The sequence below is a fragment of the Canis lupus genome, chromosome 6, assembly GCF_048164855.1.
Source record: "Canis lupus baileyi chromosome 6, mCanLup2.hap1, whole genome shotgun sequence".
NCBI classification, from domain to species: Eukaryota; Metazoa; Chordata; class Mammalia; order Carnivora; family Canidae; genus Canis; species Canis lupus.
In genome coordinates this window covers 27,252,533-27,263,396 of record NC_132843.1, presented here as the reverse complement: position 1 = coordinate 27,263,396, position 10,864 = coordinate 27,252,533, and the positions used below count along the sequence as shown (strand labels likewise).

The window sequence follows — 10,864 nt, the reverse complement described above, 5'->3', positions numbered from 1 at the left end:
TTTTAGCTTTCAGAGTTGTATGGCCATTGCTACTAATTCCACAACATTTTGATCACCCCAGAGAAACTCCACACATTAGCAGTTATTCCTTGTTCCCTCCAGCCTCAGGCAGCCACTATTCTATTTTTATGTATTTTCCTATCCTGAGCATTCCTTATAAATTGAATCATACTGTATGTGGCCTTTTGTGTCTTTCAACTAACATACTTTCAAGGTTCATCCATGTTCTAGCATGTATCAGTAATTCACTTTTATGGCTGAATGATATTCTACTGTATGCATAGATCACATTTTATGTAGCCATTCAGTAGTTAGGTTGACATTTGGGTTGTTTCCACTTTTTGGCTCTTAACAAAAAATGTTGCTATGAATATTCATATACAAGATTTTGTTTCCAGTCCTGTTGGGTATGTAACTAGGAGTGATATTGTGGGTCATATGGTAATGCTATGCTTAACTTCCTGAGGAACTGCCAGATTCTTTCAACGTAGTTGCACAAATCTTACCATGCCAGAAGCAATGTGTGAGAGTTCCAATTTCACCACATTCTCATCAATGCTTGTTATTGTCTTTGTGATTTTATCCATCCCAGTATGACTGGTAGCTCATTGTTTTGATTTACTGTCCCTAATGACTAATGTTAGATGTAAGATGTTGAGCATCTTTTCATGTGCTTGTTGGCCATTTGTTTCTTTGGGGAATTGCTCAGAATCTTTGTTCATGTTTTGTCTTTTTATTATTTAAGTTTTTTATAATTCTGGACATAGGCCTCTTAAGAGATACGTGATTTGCAAACAGTTTCTCCCATGCATCATTTTCTACATGCTGTTCTCATATAAAACACACAAGTTTTTAATTGTGAAGTCCCATTTATCTATTTTTTCTTTTGTTGCTTGCACTCTTGGTGTCATAGCTAAGAAACCACTGCTTAATCCAAGGTTATGAAGACTTGGTTCTAGGTTTCCTTCTGAGTTTTTTTCTTTTTTAATTTTTATTTATTTCTGATAGTCACACACACACAGAGAGAGAGAGAGGCAGAGACATAGGCAGAGGGAGAAGCAGGCTCCATGCACCGGGAGCCTGACATGGGATTCGATCCCGGGTCTCCAGGATCGCGCTCTGGACCAAAGGCAGGCGCTAAACCGCTGCGCCACCCAGGGTTCCCACCTTCTGAGTTTTATGTCCACAGTATTTGAATATTCTCTTTAAAGTTGCTCATAGACCCTTCTGCCAAACAAAAGAAAGTCAAGAATCCATGGTATTTTACATTACTGAGGTAATATATGAGTAACTTCCCACCTAGAAGTTCCTGCTTTTAGTACTTCTTATCCATTTCCCAGTCAGGTGGCTGAAAGGACCTTAGTTCTAAATCTGGTGCGTAACAAGTGGGCTAAGGAATTCAAATGTAAATGTAGTGGCTTAGGGAGATTTGCTGAGCTTGCTTGCGCTATGGTGCTGGGGCACTCCAAATGAGATCATGCAGTCCTGCAAAGAGTTCAAAGGCAGTTGGGTACACAATCAGAAACAGGAAACTACAGAGTCACCAGCACTTTGATAAGAGTGTGGCCCTTCATATTGCAGTGGGGTTGGAGTGGAGGGCAGTCTGCAAAACCATGCAAAGGCCCAAAGCTGGCGAGAAAATGGTATGTCCTAAGAACTATAAAGAGCTATTAGTGATCAAGGAGAGTGATAAGCAAACCAAAGAGCAAGAAGAGAAACAAATATTCCAGTGAGAAGTTAGCCAGAAAGGTAAGGTACCATGACCAAAGGATTATGCTAGATGCTCTGGACACAGAGGGAAGGCCCAGCTCCTCAGCCTATGGCTCACAGGCTAAAGAAAGTTCAGAATGATGACTCCTGCCATCCCTCTCTGAGGCTGACACTATTAGTATAATTTCACTTCATTTAACTACAAGACCAACTTGTTAATAACCTTGGCCTTTCACAGTTTGCCAAACCCTAATGGGAGAAGTTTTAAATTTTTAAACAGCAGAGAGATTGGAAACAGTTTATAAAGTATCTAAATTATTTATTTAAGGAATTTTTAAAAGAAAGGTGGAATACAACCCTAACCTATCATTTTAGTATATCTGCATTCCAGGAAAGATTTAACATAGCTAAATCGTTACTATGTTATATTTTGCTCTAAATTTTAGACCTAGAAATAAGTCTTCACCAGAGCAAATGAAATGCCACTTATGATAAAATATTGCTTGGAACAATAGAAAGTTGTAAAAACGAAATTTGGGGTATCTGAATGATTTACAATTAAGAATGCTCCATATATTTACTTCAGCATGCAAAATAGGAATAATGTTCAGCTTTTACATAGTTATGCAGATGATTGAGGAAAAACAAGGATCACATACTTGATTCTTTGTCTGAATTAGCAATAAAGCCAAAGACACCTAGAAAGGAGTGAACAGGCCCTCTCCTAAAGGTCTCAATGTCCTTATGAAAGAAAATGACATTCCTTTGGTCATGGTACCTTACCTTTCTGGCTAACTTCTCACTGGAATATCTTTCATATATTTTTGATTCTTACAACAACCCTGTGATGTAGGCAGGTTTTGGTTATTCATTTTCATGAGGTATTTTCTGCATAAATATTGAAAAATGCCCAGAAAAGTTTGTTCTTTCTGTTCTCCGCTGTTCCATGTACTTAATGAATAAAAATTTTAAGAAAGATGTTTTTAGGGCTAACTTTAGTTTCAGAATTGCATTAAACATTTATTTTCACAGCCCATCTTTTACAAAGACAATAAGAAATTCCTGAAGTCCACCTTTGAGTTCTTTTGGGATTCACTTTGACTAAGTAACATTTTTAGTTGAGAAAGGTGTTTCTTTCTTTTGCTCATATTCTTTGAGGCGCAAGTGGGTGTTGATTGTCCAGATGTAGGTGTCCTGAAAACAAACATAAAACCACACTTAGGTATACTGATAAATAAGTTTTAAAAGTGCTTTTCCTGTTTAGACTAGATAATTGCTACTAGAATCCTTTTCTACATTTGTGTATTATGGCCATAAACAAGCAGTGGCTGGACCCAGCATTCATTCTTATTTTGTTAAAAGTCTCCTCACTACATAGGCTTTAGGGAACATTCAGGAGGTATACTGGGTAGTTCTGGAAGTTTCTGTCACACCCAAAGAATGCTAAAGGTAAAGTGTCATCATGTCTGAGTTCGCTCTAAGTCTGGCATCAAGATTCATAACCATTCAAAGGATTTTAAAAACATATTTCTTCACAGCTCAAGACCACTTCCTTTCTCAAAAGTGAAGAATTTCAATCTACACATGCAGGTACCACTCCATTGTATCTCCCCACCTACAATGTAAGCTCCAAAGGGCAGACTTTGTACAACTAACTGTATATTCCACTGCTTTTTAACAGTGCCAGGCACAGAAGAGGCCTTCTAAAAATATTCGTTGGATAAATGATTCCCCAGCTGCTGTGTGTGTATTTTTGTTCCCTTCTATTTCATGCCCTCCAATTGTGTTTCACACCCGTGAAACTTTATTGGGGTTTGTCAGTCTGATCCCTCTTCTATTCCCCATCTGTCTGATAAATGTGAACTATCTTTCTCACTCCTGTATATATCTAAGAAGCAGTCTGGCCTAAATGCAAGTGAATTATTTTAAATATGCCATATTCCTTTTTATCTACATTTATCCAATAAGGTAGAAGCTTCTATGAATTCCTATCATGCCAAATATCAAAATAATTAAATCAAAATATAGAAAAACTGACTTGAAATTGTAATTCTTATCCAATTTTACAAATGTCAACCCAATATAAAAAACTCAATTCAGGGGCACCTGGGTGGCTCAGTGGGTTAAGCATCTGCCTTTGGCTCAGGTCATGATCTCAGAGTCCTGGGATCTAGCCCCACATTGGGCTCCGGCTCAGCGGGGATTCTGCTTCTCCCTCCCTCCCCTGCTCATGTGCACTCAGCACGCTCTCTCTCAAATAAATAAAATCTGAAAAAAACCCAACCAAACAAAAAACAAACCACCCTCGCTCAGTAAACAGATAATTCAGTCCTTGCTGCATTTTGCTATTTATGTTGAAGAAATTACCAGACTCAGTTTCTCTTTTGGTACAAAATATTCAAAAATTCCTTTCCCAGTTTCTATGAAACTAAATTTACTATCACAGTGAATAAGTACTGTGCACTACAAAAATAGTTCAGTACTCGGTCATATAGTTAAACTTATTAACATCTGACAAATTTCTATTCAGTGAGATTTCCACAGGAATTACTGACAGAGGAAATACCAAGAACAAAGGTTTAGAGCAGGAATGTAATTGTGAGTTTACTTCACTTCAGTTTTGCTAACACATAGGATGAATCAAGGCAAAGTAAGAAAGCAGATGCACTGGTACCAGGTAGGAAGGGCTGGGAAACCATGCTGGAACATTTGCTCTACGTGCTATGGTGTGAAGTGTTAAAGGCTTCTCATTGGAGTGGTGCTTTAGGGAAATTATCAGACTAGCAGAGTTTGAAACTAGAAGCAGGAAACTACTGTAGGAGTCCCAGCAAAAGGTGAATATAGACTGAACACAGAAGGAGGAGAAAAGGAGAACAGATGCAAACCCCATGGAGGAAGGGCAGATAGAAACTGGTGACTAACTGGACAAGGACCAAGGGAGTAGGAGCTGTCTTACTCACCATTTCAGGTCAGACTGTCTACAAGGGCATGTTCACTAGGAGGATGAGCAGCTTTAAGTAGTCAGCTGTGGGGACATGTTGGGGGAATAAAGTGGATATATTTGGCAGCAGCTGGGAACAGGCCCAGAGAAAGAGAAGTAGAGGAATATACCAGGAATATAAGCAGACGTGAGAATGAAAGATACGTGAGCATAGGACGTTAGAGAAGAAAACGGTATGGAAGGAAAAACCAAGGGCCAAGTCCTGAGCTGCGTGGCAAATTTAGGGAGTGTATATTAAACAAAGGAAATTAGAACAAATGAGTTCACACCAGCTATGCAAATAGCTTAACAAATTGGGATACCTGAATATCGAGGCAGGGCTCTTGCCTTTGGAACCATACATATGACTCAGCTTTGCAGAACTCGGAGTCCTTCTCTCTGGTGTCTTCAGGCTGAGCTTACTCGTAGGAGTGGTAGGACTGCTCTTCAGTGCTGAGAGAAAGCTTCTACTTTTACCATGATGTTTAACTGTTCTGTTGCATGTTTTACAAGTAGTCAACTACCATAAAAAGAAGAAATATTGGGCCTGATTTCTCTTATAATTTAATCCAATAAACTACATGTTCATTAAATTTCTGTATGTAAGGGACTACACCAAGTACTACTGGGTAAGTAAGAGAGGCTACCCTCAGGGAGTCTGTAAACCAACAGCAGCAATCAGACAAGATACAAATTTAAAATGAGAAAATCTTCAATAAAAAGTTACTAAACATTTGTATTTAATTTAAAACCTTTTAGGACACCTGGGTGGCTCAGTGTGGTTGTGTGTCTGCTTTTGACTCAGGTCACGATCCCGGGAGTCTTGGGATCAAGTCCCATGTTTCTCCCCCTGCCTAATAAATCTCTGCCTCTCTGTGTCTCTCATGAATAAATAAATAAAATCTTAAAAATTTTTTTAACATTTTCATTTTTATTTTTTAATTTATTTTAAAGGTTTTATTTTATTTTATTTTATTTTTTAGAGGTTTTATTTTTAAGTAATCTGTACACACAATATGGGGCTTGAACTCGACCCCAAGACCAAGAGTCACATGCTCCACCAACTGAACCAGCCAGGTGCCTCCTAAAACACCTTTTTAAAGATAACAAAGAAATATAAAGACTTGTTTCAGGAGAATGGAAGAGACTGTGACTAATATCCATTAGCATCTGGAAGGATGTTCTTTTTAACAGCAGTTGACATTTAACATTTGTTGCAGAACTCCAAGCTGTTTTCCAATAAAACATGGCAAATTATCACTGAAAATTTAAGTGACCCCTTCAAACCTTTAGTGATTCTATAAATATATGTTTAGATCAATTAAAACCAATCAAATTAATTCTCACATTCTCACATCTCTTTACTTCATTAATTCCAGAGGCTGACTTATCACGGTCAGAATTTCATAATGTATATAATTATCAAATCACTGTGTGTAAACTTGAAACTAATATGTCAACTATACTTCAATCAAAAACTTTAGGGGATCCCTGGGTGGCGCAGCGGTTTAGCGCCTGCCTTTGGCCCAGGGCGCGATCCTGGAGACCCGGGATCGAATCCCACGTCAGGCTCCCGGTGCATGGAGCCTGCTTCTCCCTCTGCCTGTGTCTCTGCCTCTCTCTCTCTCTCTCTGTGACTATCATAAATAAATAAAAAAATTAAAAAAAAAAAAAACTTAAAAAAAATAAGCTTTACTCCTGATGAAACATCAACAGAAAAAAAATTATGTACATATTTTGACAATCTAAATATATTATCACAAACCTCTGAGTTAATATGTAGCCTGATCCTTAATCAACCTCATTTTAAGTAAAAGAAAATTCTAGTTTATTTATACATACAAGAATTGAAATCTTACCAATACACCTTTGGAGTCTCTGTATTTTTTCAAAATTTTTGCTTCTTTAAAACTGAGTGTACAATTTCTTGCCTCTCGGTTAAGAAGTTTCTGTATTTTGGGTGTTAGTCTGGACTTAGGTTTGAGGCGCACTCTAGAGTTATCCAAAACCAGAAACTGGAAACAGTATGGACATGTTCCTTCAAAAGTGCTGTTATCATCTGAAATTATAAAATGAAACTCATGATTCAGCAAATCAGAATATTTTATCTCAAATAGCCAATATTCAGTGATAAAGTATACTATTTAGTATGAGGAGATATAATATTCTCCTTAAGCAAACTCAAAATATGAGACAAATTTGCAACAATTTATATTGCAAAACACTAATTCTATCCATTCACTCCTTTAGCCACAGGTTAAGTCCCCACTCTTTGCTATCTTACTCATTACTTGTTACTAAGTAATAGTAACAAGTAATAGTTACTTGTTAGATAGTAGATAGTAAAAAGCTATCTCACCAATTTTACAAACATATTTATCACAAATCAATAAATTATACTGATTTTTTTAAACAATTAGCACAATTTTGTGATTTGTGGGCCAGACTTTCTGCAGGTAGCTCTCAGTACAAGGTTACAAGACAACAGACTTGCCCCAGCATGTTTATGCAATCAAGACAATCATCTTCCATGCTAGGCTGAAGAGTCAAATATGGAATAAAAGATCTGCTATCTTGGGGTGCCTGGGTGGCTCAGTTCATTAAGCTTCTGCCTTCATTTTTTTTTTTTTTTTTAATTATCCCCAGCCCCGGCCCGAGCCCCAGCCCGAACCCTGGCCCCGGCCAGCGGAAGCTTCTGCCTTCAGCTCGTCATGATCCCAGGGTCCTGGGATTGAGCCCTGCATTAGACATCTTGGTCAGCAGGGAGCCTACTTCTCACTCTCCCTGCCACTCCTCCTGTTTGTGCTGTGTCAATAAATAAATGAAATCTTAAAAAAATAAAGAGGTTTTTTTTTAAGATTTATTTATCCATGAGAGACACAGCGAGAGAGACAGAGACATAAGCAGAGGGAGAAGCAGGCTGCCTGCAGGAAGCCCAATGCGGGACTCGATCTCAGGACCCCAGGATCACGCCCTGGGCCAAAGGCAGACGCTCAACCACTGAGCCACCCAGGTGTCCCGAGCTGCTATCTTTAAATAACTCAAATTCTAGGGGAGCCCTAAGCAAACAAAAAAAGATCAGTAACAACTGTAACACAGTATGATTAAAATGCCCTGGAAACTATTAAACTCTGTATAGACTGGCCAGAAACACTTCAAAGAAGTGGTGGTCAAATAATCCAAGTATCTGTACTTGGAGATGGCATCCCTTACTGGTAAAAAGGGCTTTCAGGTAGAAGTACAGTGAAAAAGAAAGCATGGTTATTAGGGAAAGGTGAGGGTGTGATGCAGCTGGAAAGGAAGGTGGGCACACCATGGATTTATTCAACAAATACTTATTAGTGAACACTCTGCTAAGTATACAACAACTAACTACCATGCTTGTAACTCAGCTCTGCCAATTTTTAAAAAAAATTTATTTATTTATTCATGAGGGACAGAGAGAGAGAGGCAGAGACACAGGCAGAGGGAGAAGCAGGCTCCATGCAGGGAGCTCAATGTGGGACTTGCTCCCAGGATTCCAGGATCATGCCCTGGGCCGAAGGCAGGCACCAAACCGCTGAGCCATCCAGGGATCCCTCAAATGTTACATTCATTCATTTACTGAGTATTTGGAAAGTGCCAGGCAGAGTTCTGGGCACAAGAGTCAGGACAGTGAATAAAGGACAACTCATAGAGAGAGAAAGTAAATATAGCAACACAAATGTGTAGTGTGCTGGGAAGAAAAAAAGATTCAAGGGCAGCCCAGGTGGCTCAGTGGTTTAGCGCCACCTTTGACCCAGGGTGTGATCCTGGAGTCTCGGGATCCAGTCCTACATCAGGCTTCCTGCATGGAGCCTACCTCTCTCTGTGTGTCTCTCATGAATAAATAAATAAAATCTTAAAAAAAAAAAAAAAAAAAAAAAAGATTTGAATAGGGAGTGGCAATGGAGCTGCTGTAGTTTGTTTTTTTGGTTTTTTTTAGATTTTATTTATTCATGAGAGACACAGGCAGAGGGAGAAGCAGGCTCCAAGCAGGGAGCCCAACATGGGACTCAATCCCGGATCCCCAGGATCAGGTCCTGGGCCGAAGGCGACGCTAAATCGCTGAGCCACCCGGGCGGGCTGCCCGGAACTACTGTGTCTTAAGTAAGGTAACCAGGGAAGGCTTTGTGGAATAACATCTGTAGAAAGCAGAAGAAAATGAAGATGGAATCCACACAGATATGTGAGCTAAGAGTTCCAGGCAGAAGGAAGGAAGGGAAGCTGCGAAGGCTGCAAAAGAGCAAGGAGGCCTAACAGTGCTTGTAGTTGAGTGAGCAAAAAGGAGAAAGGAAGTCAGGCGAGGTAATGCAGGCGTTTGGTGTAGGGCCTTGTAATCCTTCTAAGATTTTCACTTTTACTCTGAATTGGGAAGTCACTTGAGACTTTGTGGCAGAGAAGTGACATGATCAAGCTTAGGTTTCTCCTGCACTCACTTTGGCTGCTCAATTGAGAATGGATGTAGAAATGCTGAGAGCTGCTGCCCCACAATCCTGCTATTAACTTGGTCCAGGGTGGTAAAATAGATCGGTGAGAAGATGCCAGGTTCAGAACGTATTTCAAAGCCGGCACGATTTGCTGGCATTGGCTTGGGGAAGACGACTTTTAGGACGCCAGGAATGGCCCCAGGGTTTGAGGGCTGAATTAACTCCAAGGACAGAATTACCATTTACTGAATTTGGAAGAACTGGAGGAGGAAGACTGTGTTGGGGGGGTAAAGCTCCACTTCTGGCCTAAGAGACATTAAAAAGGTGTCAACGGGGCGCCTGGGGGGGTGCTCAGGTCCTGATCCCAGGCTCCTGGGATCCAGCCCCGCATCGGTCTCCCTGCTCAGCGGAGAGCCTGCTTCTCCCTCTCCTCCCCACCTGTGCTCTCTGATGCTATCTGTGTCTCTCAAATAAGTAAACAAAATCTTAAAATAAAAAAAAAAGTCATCAAGAAGGCATCTGGATAGGAGTGTAGAAGCGGGAGAAGTCTTGGTTGGGCGCATACATTTGGAAGTCCTCAGTATAGAGAATTTAAAAGCTAGGACACTGGATGAACAACCGTCACCAGGGAAGGGAGTGTAACTAGAAAGGAGGTCTAAGGAATTTGGAGTTTTCACTAACAGAAGGCTCTGGGAGGGCGGGAGGGGCGGTTATGAGGGCAGTGGGTCGACGAGGTTTCCCTTCTGGGTCATCCTGAGCGCCGCGCGGAGCTGGGGCAGCGGGGCGACGACAGACCGACCCACAACCGACGGACGTTCTCCCTACCGTGCGACGAGCTGTAGGCCCAGCTGCAAAGGAGGAGGAGACCGGTGAGGGAGCAGAAGACCCCGCCGTGCCGCCCCTGCCGCCCGCCCCGCATCCCGCCCCGCTCTTACAGGAGATACCGGGCCTGGCCCGGGCAGCTGTCGTGCAGTTGCCGAGCCGCAGCCTCAAGGTAGTGCTTCTGCCTCATTGTCACCGCCGCCCCCACGACACGAGCAACCTCCGGAAGCCGGGTTGGCAGCCAGCCGGACCTTGACTTCGGAATCCGCGCTCCCTCCGGAAACTGGCGCCGGTGGCTGAAGAGTTCCGGCGTCCCTCGCTCCCCGCCCGGCGCGCAGGCGCGCAGGCCCACGGTCTCCCGCCCCCAGCCCCAGGCCCCGCCCCCAGCCCCAGGCCCCGCCCCCAGGGCCCGCGCCGATGCGCCGCAGACCTGCGCCTGCGCGGAGCATCGTGCTTCAGGTCCCGGTGGCGACGTCGGCGCGTGGGATGTTGCGTCCGCCTCTCGCGCGCTCCTGAGCGTCCCCTGTGGCGCTCCTGTTGTCGCTTCCTCCCCCGTCGCGTCGCCTTGTAGATTCTCCATCCGGGGAATCGGTCTGGGCCGGGCGGCGGTGTGCGGCCCGCGGGAGGCCGCCGTGGTCCGCGGGGCCGCGAGCCTGGGAGGGGACCAGGCCAGACTGCCCTCGGGGCAGCACCAGCCGGCTTCCTCCTCTCCTCGCCTCGCCCGCAGCGGGAGTGCGTTTTCAGTGTTGGCAAACCCTGCTGTTACCGAGTGTGGAAACCTTTCTGTCGCCCTGTCGGAAACCCCCTCCCGGTTCTCCTCCGCTCCCAGCCCCCGGCCACCCCGAGCCCGCTTTCTGGCTGTATGGGCTTATTCGGGACGTTTCTTGTAAAGAGAGTCATTCGT

At 42.8% G+C, this 10,864-nt stretch overlaps 1 protein-coding gene across 2 annotated transcripts; it reads right to left on the bottom strand.

Moving 5' to 3' along the window:
- Window positions 1-2,704: 2,704 nt before the first annotated feature.
- On the bottom strand, window positions 2,705-10,297 carry C6H18orf21 (chromosome 6 C18orf21 homolog). Of its 2 annotated transcripts, XM_072829294.1 has the most exons (5): window positions 10,074-10,297; window positions 9,964-9,986; window positions 6,550-6,749; window positions 5,014-5,210; window positions 2,705-2,904 (listed from the first exon to the last, which is right to left on the bottom strand). In XM_072829294.1, the coding sequence occupies exons 1-5, from the start codon at window positions 10,148-10,150 to the stop codon at window positions 2,751-2,753; spliced, it is 651 nt and encodes a 216-aa protein (XP_072685395.1). In that variant the 5' UTR covers window positions 10,151-10,297; the 3' UTR covers window positions 2,705-2,750. The 2 variants fall into 2 exon arrangements, with proteins under 2 accessions (XP_072685395.1, XP_072685396.1); XM_072829295.1 differs by lacking the exon at window positions 5,014-5,210 and having other exon boundaries at window positions 10,074-10,287.
- Between the last annotated feature and the right edge of the window lie 567 nt (window positions 10,298-10,864).

Bases quoted from the DNA above. Each gene is read 5' to 3' on its own strand.
- C6H18orf21 (XM_072829294.1), bottom strand. From the start codon at position 10,150: ATGAGGCAGAAGCACTACCTTGAGGCTGCGGCTCGGCAACTGCACGAC. The intron at 6,750-9,963 runs GTAGGGAGAACG...TTATAATTTCAG, and splicing joins GGCCTACAGCTCGTCGCACG to ATGATAACAGCACTTTTGAA. The intron at 5,211-6,549 runs GTAAGATTTCAA...TTTTTATGGTAG, and splicing joins GAGACTCCAAAGGTGTATTG to TTGACTACTTGTAAAACATG.